Here is a 22,432-nt window from a genome sequence, read left to right as displayed (position 1 = left end):
AAGTCACTGGAATCACTTTTAAAAAGAATTACAGTATATAGGTTTTTAGATTTTTGGTACATGTGATAAGAATTGTGTACATATTGAAATGTCTGTACTGATCCTCAACCAATACAATCTCAATTATGAAAGAAAAAATATCTTTTTATCTTTTTTTCTTTGTCCATTTAAAATGTTTGATTTTTCTTTTTAAATTAGGTCATAATGTGCCACTGAAATAGGCAATGTTGGCAAAACAATGTCTGTTACAATAAAATACATTAGACATTTAAATAATCTTAAAAACCATGTGAAGGGACATAAACCCGGTCGATTAAATCTGGAACGATGTTTTCTGCACAAGCGAGTACAGGCATACCTCTTGTTAAAAATGATGTAAACAGTCATACGTCTCTTTAAAACTGATGTAAACAGAAGAAGCCAAGTGGGGTGGGGGGGGCGGGGGTGGCAGGGTTAAGGGGGTGAGGGTAGAGTGGGGGTGCGGTGAAGGGAGGCTGAGGTGGGTGAGGGAAATGGCAAATGAAAACAACACTAACTGAGGTAGCAGGACTCTACTCAGGGCAGAAAAATTGACTTATGAATAAAAATTAGACTGTGATATCAAATTCAGATCATCACGCAAAAGACACAATACATGCTATTTAGTTTTAGAAAAAAACACACACCTTCATTTCCTAAAGTTTGCTGCCAATTAATTTTCTGACAATGTCTGCTGGCTTGACTATTTTTTTATACGAGGATGAGTATTAAACACTGTCCATACTTTTTCATCTACAAAAAAATTCGCATAAAATGTGTTAGTTCTCTGTACTTGTCAATGGACACTTTAATTATGTGTATAAAAAAGGAAAATCTTGCCCCATGGGAGTCAGAAAAAGCAAAATAAAATTTAGAGTATGAAACCTCCACCAGCCAGTATGTTCATGTGAAAATTCAGCAGAAATAGTTGCCTTTAACCAATAACGTTAACATCTTCTTTGTGTAAAATTGTCAGTCAAGACAGGAACATATCACTGAAATTAGCATCTATGCTATAGACTCAGATCACTAGGGGCATTATGAGCAGCACAAGTGGCCAGGAAATCTCATCGGTGCATGCTGACAATGAGCAGGATTTGGTGGCAGGCTGCACACACCTTTTACCAGGTTCCAGGTACTTGTGAGCCACAAATTTGAGTGTCTCATCCATGAGAATCACGGGCAAGGAGATTTTCAGCACCATCAAAGTGCATAAAAGATATTTCTGAAGTAGAATCTATATAACTTGCTGAACCATTGAAGGCGGGACTGAGAAAGAGGAAGTTGGGAAAGTCCACCTTAGGCAACTGTTGAAATCCTTAACTTGCTTACTAGTGTGAAATCTATAAAATACTTAAGAGGAATCTTCAAGTCTAATGAAAATATTGACTAAATACTGCTTTTGTTTTTTTGTTTTTCCCTAGTGGGAGAGATCTCTGAGATTTGTCCGGAAACCACTGATTTTTTGTGCCGGGACAAGAAGTGCATTGCATCCCACCTTGTTTGTGACTATAAGCCAGACTGCTTTGATAGGTCTGATGAAGCTCACTGTGGTAAGTTTATCTATCTGCTGTGTGGCAGCCAGTTCAGCAGAGATTTTCCTTTATAAGTGGAGTTAGATATTGGCATTGATGATGGAGAAGAAATATTATTTCATGAGCTAGAGTAGATTTAGAATAGCCCAAATATTTCCTCAAATTTGTATACAAGTATCAAATACAAATACAAATGGCAGCCCTTTCATATTCTTTACCCCTATACTGGGAACTGTAACAAGTCTATAGAAAATCATTTTACTGAAAAATAATCCCATTCTGTAATTAGGCACACTGTGTGTATGGTTAGAATTAAAGTTTCTAGGAACTGCAGTAGCAATCTGCTTTACTTTGTTGGTCTTCTTTTTTTTTTCTATTTTTTTTTCCAAAAAAAATGTTGATTTTGTATATGCAGCTGAAAATGAGCACTTTTAATAAATACCAGTTTAGTAATTAATTTTATCAATTACATTGCACCAGAGAAAGAGGACTGGATGGGCCCCATTGGATTTTTATTCAAGCTTTAATTCAAGCAGTGTTTTAAAACTTATATATAAAACTAAGTATATAATTTTAAAATATGAGCAGATATTTAAATTCAAAGGATCTTTTTTCCATATATCGTATTGGAAAAAAAGGATCTTTTTTCCATATATCTTACCTTTCCTGGAGAATATTGATACCATACCAGCTACCTGTTGCAGTTACCATTTGCTGCCTAACAAGCTACCCCAGAAGTTAGTGGTCTAGGCCACTGTTACATTTTGCTCACAATTTTTTGGGTCAGTAATTCAGGAAGGGCTCTTCTGGGCAGTTTGTCTCTGATGGCCTGAGTCGAACTGATAGAGTGGAACTGGATAATCACATCCAAGATGACTTCTTCTCTTGATACTCTTTGGTCTCTCTGTCTTACTAGAGATGGTGTCTCATCCTCCAGAGTACTCCATGTGGCTTGGGTTTTATATAACATGGCAGTCACAGGGTGGTAAGCCATTGTACACAGGGCTGGCTTCTACTAGAAAGTGTCCCCCGATCCTCAGGAAAAATAGCAACAGTTACTTTGATTTAGCCTCAGATGTTCCATAATGCCATACCTGATTCCTGCTAATGGCCAAGCGAATAACAAAGTCTAGACTAGACTTTCAATGGGAAAACAAAGTCTAGACTAGACTTTCAATGGGAAAACATCTCACATCAAATGTAGAGAAGGTTGTAGGGTGACCCTTTTGGAGACAAACTACCACACAAGCATATTTACATTTTTATTTTATAGCTCAATTTAATTTTTTATTTCTTAGGATCTTATACTGATGCTTCCAGTGGGCTCATTTTCTATTTAAAATTTTTAATATATTTTTAAAGTTTAAAAAGCTGTGGTAAAAAATACACAATAAAAAATTTACCGTTTTAACCATTTAAAATGTATAATTTAATGGCATTAAGTACATTTGTATTGTTGTGCAACCACTGCCACCATCCATCTCTAGAACTCTTTTCATTCAAAAAAACTAAAACAGTACTAATTAAAGAATAACACTCCATTTATCCCTTCCCCTAGACCATGGTAACTACCCTTCTCCTTTCCATCTCTATAAAAGATCTTTCATTTCTATTCTAGGTACCTCATATAAGTGGAGTCATATAGTATTTTTCTTTTCTGTGACTGGCTTATGTCACTTACCATAATGTCTTCAAGGTTCATTTCTTATTTTAATTTTAAATGAAAGTATTTTTAAAAAGTCAAAACAATCAACACATCTTAAGACTTTATTACTAATACCATAGAATTATAGTATTAATTTTATAAAATATCGTGTATTTCTTTCATAGTATGTACATTCTCAAATAAAACTAATAGTGCACTGAGTAACACTTTCTAGTGTTATTTCTAGCTTCTTTTAAATTCACCGGCCAGGCGCAGTGGCTCACACCTGTAGTCCCAGCACTTTGGGAGGCTGATGTGGGTGGATCACAAGGTCAGGAGTTCAAGACCAGCCTGGCCAACATGGTGAAACCCCATCTCTACTAAAAAAAAAAAAAAAAAAAAAAAAAATTAGCCGGGCCTGGTGGTGGACGCCTGTAATCCCAGCCACTTGGGAGGCTGAGGCAGAGAATTGCTTGAACCTGGCAGGTGGAGGTTGCAGTGAGCTGAGATCGCGCCACTGCACTCCAGCCTGGGCGACAGAGTGAGACTCGTCTCAAACTCGTCTCAAAAAAAAAAAAAAAAAAAAAACGAAAAAAGTGTATTTTTAAAAATACTGAGTGTAAGGAATTAATTTCAATGGAAGACTCTAAAACGTGTGAAATCACCCTTTTCCCCACAAGATGTTCTAAGTAGGGCATTTAATAGTCACTCACGAAACAGTAAAACCTTGGACAAATTCAAGCCCGTAAACTGCAGCCAGCACTCAGGTGGAAGAGGAGCCCACACATTCAGAGCATTAAGAGGGAGCACAGCTGCAACTGTGAGGAAATATAGAGGAGCCACATGATTAAGAGCCCACCTACTGACCACTGCACTTAGCACCACATGCTGGCTGGATTACACCCCAAATCTTCAACACCAAAGTACTTTGCTAACATACCCTCCATCAAACCAAAGGCAAGAAGTCAGCTACAAATGAAGACTCTGAACAAAGCCTCAGCCCTCTGGAAACATCCAGAAAAGAATTCTGATGACCGTACTCAATCTACACTGAAGTTAAAGGAACATTTGCACACAGGAATAAGAAAGAACCAGTGAGAGAACTCTGGCAACTCAAATGGCCAGAGTGTCTTCTGTTCTCCAAAGGACCATGCTAGTTCTCCAGCAAGGGTTCTTAATCAGGTGAGATGGCTGAAATGGCACACATAGAATTCAGAATATGGGTAGGAACAAATATTATTGAGATTCAGGAGGACATTGAAACCCAATCCAAAGAAGCTAAGAATAACAATTAAGTTATGTAGGAGCTGACAGATGAAATACCCAGTATAAAAAAATAACCTAACTCACCTAATGGAGCTGAGAAACACACTACAAGAATTTTACAATGTAATCAGAAGTATTAGCACCAGAATAGAACAAGTTCAGGAAAGAATCACAGAGCTTGAAGACTGGCTTACTGAAATAACATAGACAGAAATAAAGAAAAAAGAATAAAAAGGAATGAAAAAATTCTCTGAGAAATATGGGATTATGTTAAGAGGCCAAATCTATGAATCACTGGTATCCTTGAAAGAGACAGGGAGAAAGCAAGCAACTTGAAAAATTGCTTTCAGGATATTGTTAATAAAAACTTTGCCAACCTCACTAAAGAGGCCAACATTCAAATTCAGGAAATGAAGAGAACCCCTGCAAGATATTACACATGAAGATCATCCACAAGACACATAATCATCACTTTTTTTTTTTTTTTTTTTTTTTTTTGTGAGATAGAGTCTTGCTCTGTCACCCAGGCTGCAGTGCAGTGGCACAGTCTCAGCTCACTGCAACCTCTGCCTTCCAGGTTCAAGCAGTTCTCCTGCCTGTCCTTAGTAGCTGGGATTACAAGTGTCTACCACCACACCTAGCTAATTGTTCTATTTTTAGTAGAGATGGGGTGTTGCCATGTTGGCCAGGCTGGTCTCGAACTCCTGACCTCAAGTGATCTGCCTGCCTCGGCCTCCCAAAGTGCTGGGATTACAGGTATGAGCCACCACACCTGGGCATAATAATCACATTTCCCAAGGTCAAAATGAAAGAAAAAATGTTAAAGGTAGCTAAAAAGAAAGGGCAGGCCACCTACAAAGGGAACCTCATGAGACTAACAGTGAATCTTTCAGCACTGAATCTTTTACCCTCTAAGCCAGAAGAAATTGGGGGCCTATATTCAACATTCTAAAAAAAACAAAACAAAACAAAAAAACCTACAACCAAGAATTTCACATACAGGCAAACTAAACTCCATAAATGAAGGAGAAATAACATCCTTTTTAGACAAGCAAATGCTGAGATAATTCATTATCAGCAAACCTGCCTTCCAAGAGCTTCTGAAGACCATCACCAGCCACTACAAAAACACACCTAAGTACACAGACCAATGACACTATAAGCAACCAGACAAACAAGTGTGCATAACAACCAGCTAATGACATGATGACAAGATTAAATCCATGCATATCATATTAGCCTTGAATGTAAATGGACAAAATGCCCCAATTAAAAGGCACAGAGTGGCAAGCTAAATAAAGAAGCAAGACCAAGTGGTTGGCTGTCTTCAAGAGACCCATCTGACACTCAGTGACACCCATAGGCTCAAAATAAAAGGGAGGAGAAAAATATACCAAGCAAATGGAAATCAGTAAAAATCAGAGATTGCAAACCTCATTTCGGACAAAATAGACTTTAAACCAATAAAGATCAAGAAAGACAAAGACAGTAGATATAGTAAAGGATTCAATTCAGCAAGAAGACCTAACTATCCTAAATATATCGGCACCCAACACAGGAGTACCCATATTCATAAAGCCAGTTTCTAGAGACCTATGAAGAGACTTAGACTCCCAAACAATAATAGTGGAAGACTTCAACACCCCACTGACAGTATTAGACAGATAATTGAGGCAGAAAATTAACAAAGATATTCAGGACCTGAACTCAACATTTGACCAATGGACCTAATAGACATCTACAGAACACTGCACCCCAAAACCACAGAATATACATTCTTCTTATTGCCAGATGGCACATACTTTAAAATTTACCACACAGTTGTACGTAAAACAATCCTCAGCAAATTCCAAAAAATTGAAATTATACCAACCATCACAGTACAATAAAAATAGAAATCAATACCAAGAAGATCTCTCAAAACAATACATTTACACAGAAATTAAACAACATGCTTCTGAATGACTTCTGGGTAAATTATGAAATTAAGGTAGAAATCGAGAAGTTCTTTGAAACTAATGAGAACAGGCATACAACATTTCAGAATCTCTGGGACACAGCTAAGACATTGTTAAGAGGGAAATTTATAGTACCAAATGCCCACATCAAAAAGTTGGAAACATCTCAAATTAACAACCTCAAATAATCTGAAATTAACCATTGCAGTCATTGATTGGTGGGACATCTGCGTAAAAGTGTGAAAGGCCATGGAAAGGGATGACTAAGGCCAATACAGAGTGAGAAATATAAGCAAGAAAATATATGTGAATATTTTTAAATCAATAGGGGCAGCCTGGCTGTGTGGCTGCATATTAGATGAAAGGAATTAGAAGAGAATGTGAAATTGAAGGACATGGAAAAATGTGTAACTCTGAAGAAAATGAAGCTGTGCAATGTCAGTAGCAGTGTTTTGATGTTGCGGGAAGTCGGGAACCCCGAACGGAGGGACCGGCTGAAGCCATGGTAGAAGAACATAAATTGTGAGGATTTCATGGACATTTATTAGTTCCCCAAATTAATACTTTTATAATTTCTTACGCCTGTCTTTACTGCAATCTCTGAACATAAATTGTGAATATTTCATGGACACTTATCACTTCCCCAGTCAATACCCTTGTGATTTCCTATGCCTGTCTTTACTTTAATCTCTTAATCCCATCATCTTCATAAGCTGAAGAGGATGTATGTCACCTCAGGACCCTGTGGTGATTGCATTAACTGTACAAATTGTAGAGCATGTGTGTTTGAGCAATATGAAATCTGGGCACCTTGAAAAAAGAACAGGATAGCAGCAATGTTCAGGGAACAAGAGAGATAACCTTAAACTCTGACCGCTGGTGAGCCAGGCGGAACAGAGCCATATTTCTCTTCTTTCAAAAGCAAATGGGAGAAATATTGCTGAATTCTTTTTCTCAGCAAGGAACATCCCTGAGAAAGAGAATGCGTCCCTGAGGGTAGGCCTCTGAAATGGCTGCTTCCGGGGGGTGGCCGTCTTTTATGGTCGAGGCTGTAGGGATGAAATAAGCCCCAGTCTCCCATAGCTCTCCCAGGCTTATTAGGATGAGGAAATTCCCGCCTAATAAATTTTGGTCGGACTGGTTGTCTGCTCTCAAACTCTGTCTCCTGATAAGATGTTATCAATGACAATGCATGCCCGAAACTTCATTAACAATTTTAATTTCACCCCAGTCCTGTGGTCCTGTGATCTTGCCCTGCCTCTGTTTGCCTTGTGATAGCTTATTACCTTGTGAAGCATGTGATCTCTGTGACCCACACCCTATTCATACACTCCCTCCCCTTTTGAAAATCACTAATAAAAACTTGCTGATTTTACGGCTCAAGGGGCATCACAGAACCTGCCAACATGTGATGTCTCCCCCAGACACCCAGCTTTAAAATTTCTCTCTTTTGTACTCTGTCCCTTTATTTCTCAGACTGGCCAACACTTAGAGAAAATAGAAAAGAACCTACATGAAATATCAGGGGTGAATTTCGCCTGATATCTGGCTGAATTTCCACCAATATTTTGATAAGGAGTTGAGATCATAAACAGAGATTAGCCTTAGGAAAGAGAAAAGTGGCATATTTTGAGATTGAGAGAATGAAATGTAAGATAATTTATCCTGATTGGATAAGTATCTTCAGCATCAAAGATAAAGTCATATATTAAGCAAGGCAGGGCAGAAGGTACAAGGATGATCACAGAAAATAGAAAAGGATATAGAATAAATATTGCAGGGTTGTATATCAGGGAGTCACTTACATAGAACACTAGTAAAAAATGTGCAGGTGACATCATTCTAAAGAACACATAATGGCTGTGTTTTATGTCCATTGCAAGATTCTGGAATTTTTACAGATGTGTTGGCCAAACACCAGCAGAACAGAATGCCTCATTTTTTATCCATATCATATAATAAAAACCTATTCTATATTGTATAACACTGGCATGAAAAACACAAGAAAGGCACCCAGAGCCCATAAATAAGCATACAAGAAGCAATAGATTATATAGTCATATAGATTGAATGAAAGGAATGTACATGAATACAAATGGTTGTAATTTGTAAGGATAAGATACAATAATGCTTGAGAAGTAAAATGCTAATATTTTATTTAAATAATCTCAAGGATCCAGAAAGTTTTGTATGGAAATATAAAAGGTTTGCTTGCTATGTATTTAGTATCTATTTTTACAGCAAAGCTTTTTTCTGATTACATTTCTGTATGCTAACATTTATTGTATGTTAAGGAAAAGTTGTGAACGACAAGAAAGTTTAAAAATAACACAAACTTTCTTTCTAAAAAGAAAGGAAAAGTCAATGACAATCTCAATTGATTCATACCGATTAAATCACCCAATCATTCGTTCTGTCTGTACAACACAGTCTGGTTTTACAGTGAGTGCTCAAAAGTAATAACTGATGTACAAAAAAGAAAGAAAAATGAAAACTTAGATCAGGGTATCGTGATGGCACTTTTCACAGGTGACTAGAAGTAGATACAGTTATTATCTATTAATTTTTCTCATTGTGAATAATTTTTAATGAATTATCAATCAACACTTTTAGAAGAGAATTTCTTTCTTTAATTTAGTAACTAGCTCTGATATTTGATGCTGCAGTGATTGGTATGGTGTCCTAGATAATTTGTGTCCTATACAGTTTACTACTTCTCCCAAAGTGCCTTTTCTTTAGTAAATGACTTTGCGTCGCTGATAGGCTATGCTATTCAAACATCAGAATAAGGGAAGGAAGTGAATTAAACATCCAGACAACTGAAGCTGTTTATTTATTTGACCTGAATAATCTTGTATTAGCATAATGTTATGTTCATTGTTCATGTTGAGACACAGTTTTAACTATCATCTATAAATATTGTTCATCAATGCATGTAACTCCTTAATGAATAAGTGACAACACCCATACACTGCTTCTAGATCCTTCAGTTAAAATATTACCAATGAGTACAAATGTATTGATGCTGTAAATGTATTTATAAAGAATTAGAATATGCAGATACTAATTTTAAATGATCCCAAATACAGGGTAGTAGCAAATGTGATAGACATTTCCAGAAACTTCCATTAATGTTTTTGCTTCCCCAGCACAGTATACAAGCACAACAGGAAGCTGCAATTTTGAAACAAGTTCAGGAAACTGGACCACAGCCTGCAGTCTTACTCAAGACTCTGAGGATGACTTGGACTGGGCCATTGGCAGCAGAATTCCTGCTGAAGCATTAATTCCAGACTCTGATCACACACCAGGTAAGTCTAGTAGCCATCCCCAGACCAAGAAATCCACTCATCTGGAAGCCTGCTTTAACAATTTGTGTGAATTTCAGTGTGCATTTCTTATGTGTATTTGGGGACAGAAAGAGGGCTAGTCCCTTCTATTGCAAACTCTGAATTACTAAATAGACCCAGAGCTGACACTGCTACAACAAAGAAGATCACAACTCATATTTTAAGAGACTCACAGATTTTACTCACTCTACCCTAAGGGTGCCATTAAATTCCCCAACTAGGGGAGGGTAGGTGGGTGACATTCAGATTAATGATTGCAATATGCAAAGATGTACAACTAGCAATGCTAAAAGTTATCCTGTTGTGACAATGGCCAGCCACTACAATGAAATGGCTGACCACCAATTTCCTTCCCATCATTTTGAAGTACAGAAGCAAAGTGTAAAATGGTAAGTGGTGATGGAATGAGTGAGTATCAGCACAATCTTCACAAGTGTTGCTTTCTGCCCTGTGATTTCAGATTATGCAATCTTTAATGGCTTTACAGGTAATAGACTCAAAGTAGGAGTAAGCTTGTAATCTTATTTACTCTTACAAAGAAGTCGTTCTGACTCAGAATTTATACTTAGAAATCTATCTTTTATTAGGGATTAAAAAAACTAAGATATTTGTGATGGCTAATTGTATGTGTCAATTTGGAGGTGTTTTGGATGAGATCAACATTTAAATTGATGAGCTTTGAGTAAAGTGGATTGCCCTTCATAATGTGGCCTCCTCCAATCAAGTGAAGGCCTGAATAGAAAAGCAAAACAAAACAAAACAAAACAAACAAACAAAAAAAAACACCAGCCTATGCAGCAAGAAGGATCCCCAAGAGAATGCCTTCAGATTTCATCTGAACCATGGGCTTTCATGGTTCTCCAGCCTGATAGTCCACCCTGCAGATATTGGACTTGGCAGCCTTCATAATGTCATGAACCAATTTCTTATAATAAATCTCCTTCTATGTATATGCCCATCCTATTGATTCTGTTTCTCAGGAGAACCCTAACCAATACAATGTTCTTCAAAAACAGTTGAAGCATATGCACAGTAAAAAAGAACAAGATTATGTGGAATTTAAGTAACTTTCAAAAGATTGTCCTAGCCATTATATGACTATTGAAAAGAGCACATTAATTTTATTATTTATATATTCCAGGCTGCTTGAATGTATCATGCTATTCAGTTGCAGTATGGGCATTCATTCTTGTTTTAAAGATTTTTCCCTAATTCGTTTTATATGGTGAATCACATGTGTTGATTTGCATATGTCAAACCAACCTTGCATCCTAGGAATGAACCCTACTGGATTGTGGTGAATTAACTTTTTGATATGCTACTGGATTTGGTTTGCTAGTATTCTGTTGAGGATTTTTCTGTCTGTGTTTATTAGGGATATTGGCCTGTAGTTTTCTTTTTTCACTGTGGCTTTGCCAGATTTTAGTATCAGGGTAGTGCTGGCTTCATAGAATGAGTTAAGGAGGAGTCCCTCCTCCTTGAATTTTTGGAATAGTAGAATTGTCACCAGCTCTTTTTATGTCTGGTAGAATTTTATATCTGGTAGAATTAATCTTTAAGTTGAATATTCTAACTCCTTTTGACTTGCCATGTTGTATCTCCCTTTCACAAGTTTTTGTTTCCCTTAAAGACATGAAGTTAGTGTATATTAGATTATAAGATGAACAGGACAGAGAATCAAGAAACTAAGGTCAGTAATTAGAAGGATTTAGTATGTGACAAAGGTAGATATTTAAAATAGTGGGAAAAAGATGGATAATACAGTATGGTGCTGGCATATCTTGTTATCCACCTGGAAGGACTTAAAATTAAATCCAAGTTTTATATCATATACAACAATACAATCTAGATAAAGACTTAAATGTAACAAACACAAGAAAATCTTTGCAAGAAAACAGAGAGTAAACTGTGTGTAATTTAGAGCAGAACATTTTAAAACCTCCTAAACCCAATTTAGAAAGCATTTTGGCCTCTTTGACATAGAAGTCAACTTTTAAAACCTGAAGTCAGCTTCTAAACCCAATTTAGAAAGCATTTTGGCCTCTTGGACATAGAAGGGCCAACACATAATGTCTTCTATGAGGATATTTATGTCAGCATTGCTTTTAGCAGAAATAATGGGAAATAAATGGATGCCTATTATGTGATCATTTATGTGTTCCTTCCTTCATTCACTTAGCTATTTCTCAAATGCCAGGCACTTGGCTAGGTCCTGTGGATGCATCAGTGAATAAAACAGACATAAATCCCTGTCACAGTAGAGCTTACATTACAGAAGGAGGGAAAAGATAATGGGTAAACATAATAAATAAATAAATTTGATGACTTATTAGAAGTTAAGGGGAGAAAAAGAAAGGAATAGAGTACATAGGAGTGTGAAAGCCAGTAGATAGGTATGTGCCTTGGAGTTGGGAGGATGGCCATGTAAATAGGCTGGTGAAATTAGACCCTGCAGAGAAATGCCATTCAACAAGAGACCTGAAGGAGCTGTGAGGAAGTGACCTGTGGTTACCTAAGGAAAGAATGTTCCAGAGCTAGATCAGCCTGTGTTTGGAAAGTGTCTCAACCTGGTTGCTAATGACATTTGGGGCAGTCTAATTAATTAGGGGTTTGACCTGTGCAATTGTAAGATGTTTAGCAGCACTTGAGGCCTCTACCAACTAGATGTCAGAAGCACTCCTCTTTCTAATCATAATAAAGCCAAAATATCTTTAGAAATTGCCCCTGTTGAGAACCCAGAGAAACAGCCTGGAAGCCAAGGTAACTTGTAAAATCCACAATGTGCAACATTACGCAGTCACTAAAAAGAGTTTAGTCATGTATAGTTGATTTGAAAGGATTTCTAAGTGATAGTGTTGAAGGAGTAAAGCAATATGCAAAATGTTAAGACAGTGTGATCTAGTTTTTCTAAAGCAGAGAACTAGTGCCCACTTATTGTGCATATGTATACATCTGTACATAGATATTTCTATGAATGACTGTGAGCATGGAGGAGAGGATAAAAGGATACATACTTGTTTATTGACATCGATTACTTGAATGGGTGACAGGGTTAAAGTAGAGAAGAGGAGGACATAAACTCAATATAAAAAGAAACAAGGCTGGGCACAGTGGCTCATGCCTGTAATCCCAGCCCTTTGGGAGGCTGAAGGAGGAGGATTGCCTGAGCCCAGCAGTTCGAGACCAGCCTGGGCAACATAGTGAAACCGCATTTCTACAAAAAATAAAAAATTAGCCAGGTGTGGTGGCATGCCTGTTGTCCCTACTACTCGGGAGGCTGAGGGAGAAGGATGGCTTGAGCCTATGAGGTTGAGGCTGCAGTGTTGTGTTTACTCCATTGCACTCCAGCAAGACTCTGTCTCAAAAAAAAAAAGAAAAGAAAAGAAGAAGCAAATAACAGGAATTGTACCTGAAAAGAAAATCTAACATACGTGGTGGTAGCACATTTGTGTGTTTGTGAAAAACGTTGTGAATATATTAAGGTTTGCCACTTGAAAGGTCTGAACTATTCTTGTCTTTTTAATATATACTTTTTCTTCAATATTTCTATTTATCAATTTTACATTACTAAACAATATACTTTTTCTAAAAATTTTAGAATACAAACAATCAGAAAAAACTTTTCTAGTAACCTCAGAGTAAGGATAAAGCCATCGATAAGCTTTATGTTTGTTCATACTCCTATTCTTTATTAATGTATGTATTTTCAAAGAGAAATAGGTTTCTAGTTGATTTTGTAATTCTAAAAATAAAGTGTGAACAAGTTTATATGTAGCAAAATATCTTGCACAGCATAGTTTTAGTTATAATATTTTACTTTATGAATATATCAAAATTTATAAAATCTAATTATAAACTTCTATTATTTTCTCCTTTATGATAAATATCACAACAAAGAATTGACATTTAGATGAAACTTTTTTACTTCTATAATTCCCGAAGATGAATATATGGGATTTTTTGAGAAAATAGGAGAAACAAGCCAATTTTCATTTATTCTGCTAAGATCTAGACAATAACGTGTGGACACAAATGCCTGTGAGTTCGTTAGACATTATCTGCCACAATCTTCCCTTATCCTGGGATGGTATTTGAAAACTACAGAGCATGTCTTCTGCTATAATAATACTAATGATACAAAAACTGCAGGCTCAGTTGAGAACAAGATTAAAGCATAGTCAATAGATATGAGAAAGTTTACATCTGTTGTTCAGAAAGAAAACACGAGTGATCGATTGATACCTTTTAATGGAAACATTAAAGACTATCAGTAAGAGTATTAATTTTTCTTTTTTGAACTTTTAGAGCTTATATATGTTCATTAAAGACCACATGCAAAGTTTTGAATCTGGTTATTTATGTAATGTTATATACAAGCAATGTTGTCCGCAGATTAAAAAAAAAAGCAATAATTCTGACAGAATACTTTATTATCCTCCTTGTTAATCACTACTTGAGACAGTATATTTTACAGAGTGCTCTCTTCAGAGCAGCCTGATTATATCATTCTTGATACACTAATACGGCTGAGTGAGACTGTTTAGGCATCTCTGAGATAATGGGATGCTAAATAAATTGTAAGGACATTAATTAATTTTGACCCTCTGGGGAAAAACAAAATTCTTTATGAGAAGGCCAACAAATTCAATTAGCCTATGGTCTGTTTCTAAGCATCACAACATAGCTATTAATTAAAATTTTATTTATGGACTTTTGCACTTATTGTTATAAAGATGAAGAATTAGATACATAAGAGGGCCATTTTCAATTCCCATCACAGGGCTATTTACGAGCCTTTTCAGAGACATTGACGAAGTTGGAGAGAGAAACAACAAACATCAGTTGACTCTCTGGTCTACACGTGAATACTGTTTAGACTTAATGTATACAAGATTGAATGGCAAGAGTGACATTTAGGTAGCTTGAATTAATGAAGGCAAAAGGCACAAAGCTGCTGCTGTCTCTCTTTTTCCCTTCCTTCATAACTTTATGTTCTTTTAAATGATATAATTGGCCATCTCTACAGTTAGACTATCAACTCCAGTAAGACAAATGCCCCATCTTTTGCTATTGTTAACGTCTCCTCTAGTATTTAAATAAGTTTGAATTGCACCTGATAAATACTTTTTTAGGTTACTTGGAACTATCCCTTACTATATTTATTGACAGTGAAGTTTTTGGTTTACTTAAAACATTAAGCGTTTCCTGAGTGCTTACTAAATACCATTCATTGTGTTGGGAACTGAGAATATGAATTAACTAAATGTTTGGTAAGTTACTAAGGAATCAAATATGCTGACTGATAACAGCATACAAGCTTACTATCATGCATTTCTGTACTCACCACTCAAGGTCAGAAAATACCCCCAAATAATCTTAGCAAGCTAATGCTCTCCAACAATAGCAATTTAAGACATACAGTATTCAATAAATACAACTCCATTTGATATTTGGTTGATAGTGTCCTGCAGGTTACGCAGATGATAACCGTACTTCCTATGGGCAGACAGGACAGACATTATTCTGATATCAGAAATGAGGAACACAGATATTATGGTTTTTCTCAACCTGTAAAATGAGTAGCAAAGCCAGAGTGGAAGCCCTGGCGTATGGATCCGAATCCTAACCCTTTTCCAGGACATCACTGTAGTGTGTTCCTTCCTTATATACAGCTCTGCCTGGATCCCCTTAACCTTCATATTCAGGGCCACTAAACCTCGATTTCACTCTTGGTTTATATCACCCTGGTCTCTGACAGAGTAGAGGGAGACTCCTCTACTTCTACTAATTCATTTGCTTGAGAAGGTTGGACAGGGATATGGAGTTGGATATAGAAAAGCCAGCACTCCCTCACATGATTCCCAGACCATTATTCTTGGACCCACTTTGATCTTACTCATATGCACTCACACACATACACTTAAAGACATACTTGCACACACACTCATGCACAGACACACACACACATATACGAAAACATATAATGACTATATTGTAACACATTTTTTAAAGATTCAACTGTTTGACAAGAAATTTTTGAGGCATTCCAAGAAAAAGAAGGAGAAGATGAGGGAGGAGCTGGGGGAGAAAAAGAAGGAGAAAGAGGCAGGGGAGGAGGAAGAGGGAGAGGTAGAGTAGGAGGAAGAGGAAAAAGGCAAACGGGATCAGAATGAATGGAGGAAGAACATCAGAAATCCTACGTTAAGGAAAAATAGTTCACTCTAGGTCTTTCCAAAGAAGCTACACATATATACAGATAGCCTAAGATCCAAGTAAAAAATACTGGTAAGGACTGAATTGTGCCCCCTTCCTCCAGAATTCTTATGTTGAAGTGCTAATTCTAGTGTGACTATTTGGAGATACGATCTTTAAGTAGGTAATTAATGTTAAATGGGGTCATAAGAGCCCTAATTCAATAGGACTGTTGTCCTCATAAAATGAAGGAGAAACACCAGGAATCTTCAAGTACAGAGGCAAGGCCACCTAAGGACACAGAGAAGACAGTCATTGCAAGCCAAGGAAAGAGGCCTCAGGACAAATCAGATCTCCTGGCACCTTGGTCTTGGACTTCCAGCCTTCAGAACTATGAAGAAATAAATTTCTGTCATTTAAGTCACTCAGCCTCTGGTATTTTGTTATGGCAGCACTAGCAGACTAATACAAATATTAAGAAAGGTTGTGAAGAACTCTGCAGGGGAACTCACTCAGACCACTTGGAGGAATAGGGAAATTGGCCCTGCTTCTCCCATTTCCCACCAATGATCACTGCTTCCAAACACAACTGCTCGCATAAATGGCTTTCTCTCCCACGATAAAGTCAGGGAAGGGCAGTCTGAAGAAATTTGGACATCTGCCTGGGGAAAGATAATCATGAGATAATTACAGCCTGAAAATGAGTCAGTGTCGTAGTTGGGGTTACACAGGATCATCACAGTAGGGAGTGGTTTTGAACCTTGGCTGCATATTAGAATCATGTAGGGACTTAATAAAAGTACTAATAGCTGCGTCCCACCCACAAAGATTCTGATTTCATTGATCTATGCTGTAGCGTGGGCATGAAGATTTTTAAGAATTCTGCATGGGATTCCAGTGCGTGGTCAAGGATGAGAATGCCTGCCCTACGGGGAAGTGTACTTGCCTGCATGCTCAGCCTACATCCAAAGCACCTGCTATTCATCCTCCCAATCAAAGAAGTCTGTTGGGAAAACAGTTCTTTATGTTGACTATTGAAATTCTTTATTGCATGCTAAGCAACACAGGCTTTCATTCATGAGCTTAAATGAATAATGAAGAATCACCTCACATTTGAAGACAACCAGTGTCATGAAAGAGAAAGTAGAGGAAAAGAACAGTTATCACTGGAAGAAATAGAACTCAGCATAATGGACAAAAATTAGATTTCTCAATGCTCTTTAGAGAACTGTGACTGTGTTTATTATCCAGCTATATGAGCCCAATCTCATGCAAATTCTCATGTACTTAGGATGAAAGCTGTCAATCAGATGCACCTGTAGAAGGCATTTATTTGGAAGTGAGCATCAATTATCCTTATCTATTGACATTTGTGTGCCATACAAGTGCAACCATTTTTATCATGATAGTAAAAATATTGTTGATATATATATATTCCCATATACATATATATATTCTAATGCAAATGTGCACATGTATTTAAGTAAATATCTACGTAAAATATATTTTCTATTGGTTAGATATGATAAGCGTAGTTAAATGTAATATGCCAGTAGTAAAAAAGAAGTCATTATCTGATAAAAATATATACTGAAGTATTTAAAGATGGTGAAATTTGATACCAGGCTTGCTTTCAAATAATTCTGTTGTGTTGAAAATGTGGGTGGAAATATAGACAAAGCAAGATGGACCATGTGTATTAGGCCATCCTTGCATTGCTATAAAGAAATACCTGAGACTGGGTAACTGATAAAGAAATTTGGTTGACTCACAGTTCTGCAGCCTTTACAGGAAGAATAGTGCCAGCATCCACTTGGCTTCTGGGAAGGCCTTAGGAAGCTTGCAATAATGGCAGATGGTGAAGGATCAGCAGGCACATCACATGGTGGAAGCAGGAGCAAGAGAGAGTGGCAGGGATAAGAGGTGCCACACACTTTTAAATAACCAGATCTCCAGAGAACTCACAAAGAGAGCACCGAGCCGTGAGGGAGGGATCTTCCGCCATGATCCAGGCACCTCTCACCAGGCCCCAATTCCAGCAATGGGGATTTCAGTTAAGCATGAGATTTAGGCAGGAACCAATATCCAAACTATATCACCATGGGTTGAAAATGGTTAAAGCTGGGTTTCGGGTAGGTAGGAGTTCATTAGTCTATTCTTTCTACTTTGGTATAAATGTAAAAATTTTCAAAATAAAGTTGTTTAGAAAAACGGTTCCCACAAAGTATGAATGTGATCAAACCTAGTTAAAAAACCTAACAATATGAAATCTAGTGTGGAACTAGAACTGATTATTTAGAGAATACCAAGGGAGTTGTACACCAGATAGAAGTGAAGACAATAAATAATAATATCTCTTCACTAGGTTTTCAAGTTATACTGAAACATAACAAAGAATATGTTACATAAATTCTTCAATATGAATTTTAAACGATACATTGGAATTTATTGTGATGCCAATTCAGAACAAATTTCTGTTTAATACTGGTTAGTGTTTGGATACTCAAGAGGAGTTGATTAGTACGAATAGTCATGATAATAATAAATCCTGAGAGTGTTAAAGTAAAACATCTGGGAATTCTGTGATGCTTCAATCACCACATTGAAAACGTATGTGAATAAATGGAGGCGTTTTCACAGGTGGGTGACAGAAAAGTAAAATAATGTACATTGGCATCATAAAAAAATGTTTCTTCAATCATTCATTCATCCAAGAAATATTTTTTGAAGCCCATTTTTTGAGGCACTATTCTAGGTGCTTGGAATATCTGTTGAATAAATCAGAGAAGGATCTCTGCCATCATGTGGCTGACATTGTAGCAAAGGGGGAAAGAAAGTCAATATGAAGCATTATTCATAACAGATTTATATAGTTTGTTTGTTGTTGATAAGTGCTATAGGAAAAAAAGAAAAGTAGGGGTTTCTGGATGATGGTGGGAGAAGAAGAGTGAGATAAATAAAAGGTTACATGTAACTACTGAAATAAAGATGCTTTCATTAGTGTTTTTAGTTTTTCACAGGATGGATGGATGGATGTGTGATGTATGCTGAATAAACAAAAAAGTTTTTTTCAAACACAATGAGAAATCTCAGAATGATTTAGAGGAAGAGAACTGACATTTATTAAATGTTTCCTAAGAGTCAGAAACTGTGAAAAAAAGAATTTATGTATGTTGTCTCATTTAATATTTTTAAAACACTGTGATGTAAAACATATCATGTTTTTAGAAAGGTTAAAAAGCTTTGCCATGTCACATGGATGACTGAGCAGGTAGGTTGGAATACCAAATGTTCTGACTGAAAACATTTTCTTCTGAACCTACACTGCCCAGTGTGATAGCAACTAGCCACATGGAACTATTGAGCCCTTGAAATGTGGCTAGTCAAAATTGAGATGTACTCTATGTGTAAATTACAAACTGGATTTCAAATTAGTAACAAAGAATATAAAATATTGTACTAGTAAGTTGTATATTGATTATATGTTGAAATTTATAACGTTTTGGATATATTAGATTAAATAAATTACTAAAAACTTACCTTTTTTACTTTGTAAAATGTGGCTACTAAATATTCTAAAACTACATATGTGGCTCACATTGTTTTCATTGGACAACCCTGTTTAATATTACACTGGATAGGTAAAGAAGGCTTTCTTGTCTACCAAGTGAATAAAACACTGGAATTGACTAAAGAAATATTGAAAAAAGCCATCCCTATATAACTTTGAAGATGAGTAGTCTTTTAATTATAAATTTACACACTTGCAGCAAGTGGCAAAGATGGTCTATTTGATATCCAATCCACTTTGAGCAAAAAGTACTTTGGAGAAAAAGAGAACAATGAAAAGCAAAGTGGTATAATTATAACAATTTAGTCTAATTATCTTTATGTTACATTATGTATATTAACAAAGTATATCCTAATAATTAAACATTATTAAAAGAAGAATGTTAGACAAATTACATTTAGCAGAGTTTATTTGCACAATGAATAATTCATGAATTGGGCAGCTCTCAGAACCAAAAGTGGTTCAGATAGCTCCACCTTTCAGTGTGAGCAACAAGCTTTTATGAGCCAAAAACAGAAGCAAAGTAGAGAAATTATCTGATTGATTATAGCTAGGCATCTGCCTCATTTGGGCATGGCGTGATGAGCTGGCTGCCTGTGATTGCTGAAATTTATCTTGTTTGTTATACTCCTAAATTTGGTTTTGGTTTATTTCCGTACTAAGTTAGGTTGCAGTTGGTCATCTAGGAACTCAAAGTACAAAGAAGACTTCAGGGTAATGGGCTCTTGCTTATTTACTTTGACAATTCCCTTTTCTGGTCAGCCTCTCAATCTTGAGAGATTGATACAAACCTTGTGCATTGATGTTACTGTTTGTCACCATCATAGTGGACATTTTTGGTCTCAGTATGGAACTCACAAGGTACAGCATCGAGTCAGCTGAATGATTATGTTGTCTTTGTGTTTTTGTTGTTCAAACCAAAGCGAGACCATATGAAACAGTGAATGGCTACACACAAGCATTTAAGACTCTTGAGAGAATACAGTGTACCAGGGAGACTACTATGATGACTATCAGAAGGATAATACCAACACACTGAAGTTTACTCCATAGCAGGAGCCCTATGAATCAAATGAATTAACATCACATAAATCAAAAAATAAACCAGAAGTGGAATCTACTTGTTTTAACCAAATAGCTTGTTTGTTGAATTCTTGCAAATTAGTTTCTATACCACATGTATGTATCCGTGTGCAGCAAGAGGTGTTAGCTATTGCAGATACTCCTCGCTGTTCAGCCAACAGGTAGTCCAAAGCAATCTTGCTATCTAAAACACCCTTATCAAGAGAATTTAAAGAAATGTACTGGGCAGCCATAGCCTTTGCAGTATGGTCAGCTATATCAGTTAATATTTGAGACTGATTTCTAACCATAACTTTATTATATTTATGCCAAGCCAGGAAAGGAGTGTTGTACCCAAAGATGCTCATTTACAGCTAGAAAAAAATCTTATTTATTTTACAGTGAAAATTGAATTGTATAGATCAGTGATCAGTTTCCAGTTGATTATGGAGTGAGTGGTGCCGTGAAAATACCCAACCCACATTGGCCACTTTTTGAGACATGGAGTTACTATGCACATGGCTGATCTTTAAATTCTCTACAAATAAAAATATATCTTCAAGGGCCACAACAGATATTTCCCTTTAAGATGTCTTGTGATTTGAGGATCACTAGTAGGAAAGCAGTAAAATTTATCCAAGGCTTTATTATCAAATCATAGCATGGTTAAAGGCCATCAACAATTAGAGTTGTATATTTATCTACAAAATGCCAAACTATCTTTTGTTGTTCCTATTCAATTTCTGGCATAGTTAACTGCAAAACCCTCACTATATGTTTTGCCTACTGTTAGCTTTAAACAAGGAATATGAATATGTGAATCTAAAAGCCTAACCCTATAGAAGAACCAAATCTGCAATACAAGAAAATGGTCACATTTGGAATATCAGTAAATTTTGTTTTAGGGTGAAGTAGAGGATCTCTAAGATCATGTAGGGATATTGGTTTAACACGACATAGTCAACATTCAGTTAGGTTTTCTACCAAAGTTATCAACTATGAAATCTTGATTTTGGCATTATGTTACCATTTGTAAACCGAAAAGCAACACAGAGAAAAAATAAAAAAGACAAAGTTGTCATAATGAAAGAGGGGAGAAGTTTTGATCCTTGTTTTGGGGAAAGTTGGCCACATGTAGGATGTCATCATCTTCTGAAGAGATATCTCCTTGGTCAGTTTTGCCTTGAGGTCTCCAAAAGATGTGCAGTCTTGGAGGAGTCCTCTTGAGTTGAGAGATATGGAGCCAAGACTGAAGGTTATAAAGTTTTGCTGCAGTATGACTGCTTAAAAGAGCTTGGCATCATTCCCTCCAGTGGGGCTCAGGGACAGTCTTTCTCTAGTGTCATTTCCAAAAGGCCCATTCTCTATGTCCTAGATCATGAAAAATGTGGTTATCATCAGTTGGTGGGTCACAAAGGGCTTTTTTTACATGGTAAACATATACTCTGGCATAGTACATTAAAGCTTGGCAATATTTAGTCATTTATAAGAACGGGAGATACAGGCAGCTCTGTTATTATGGGCAAAGGCCTTCCAGTGACTATTTTATAAGATTTCATAATTGGTGTTTTCCAGGGAGAATGGATCTTATTGCCATTAAGGACAGCAGTAATACATTTGCCCAAGGCAATCCAGTCTATTCAGTTAGTTTTGCATAATGCCGTTGTGTTTGTAATATCTTATTTAATTGTTTTGATGATTTGCCCAGTGAAATTAATGCCTCCATCACTTGAAATTTCTTCAGGAATACCCCATAAAAGAAAAACATTTATAATAACCTCTTAGTTACTGTCATAGCATTGGCTTTCCTATACAGGAAAGCTTCTGTCTAACCA

At 36.5% G+C, this 22,432-nt stretch overlaps 1 protein-coding gene across 1 annotated transcript in view; it reads left to right on the top strand.

Annotated features, from left to right (window-relative positions):
• MALRD1 (MAM and LDL receptor class A domain containing 1) overlaps window positions 1–22,432 on the top strand; it is a 682,931-nt gene that overhangs the window by 442,345 nt on the left and 218,154 nt on the right. The window contains exons 30-31 of the mRNA XM_012499583.2: window positions 1,443–1,571; window positions 9,572–9,733. Coding sequence (XP_012355037.2) covers window positions 1,443–1,571; window positions 9,572–9,733 — 291 coding nt within the window. The remainder of the gene's footprint in view (window positions 1–1,442; window positions 1,572–9,571; window positions 9,734–22,432) is intronic.

This window comes from Nomascus leucogenys, chromosome 9 (genome assembly GCF_006542625.1).
Source record: "Nomascus leucogenys isolate Asia chromosome 9, Asia_NLE_v1, whole genome shotgun sequence".
Classification (NCBI taxonomy): domain Eukaryota; kingdom Metazoa; phylum Chordata; class Mammalia; order Primates; family Hylobatidae; genus Nomascus; species Nomascus leucogenys.
This window is presented reverse-complemented; position numbering and strand designations above follow the sequence as displayed.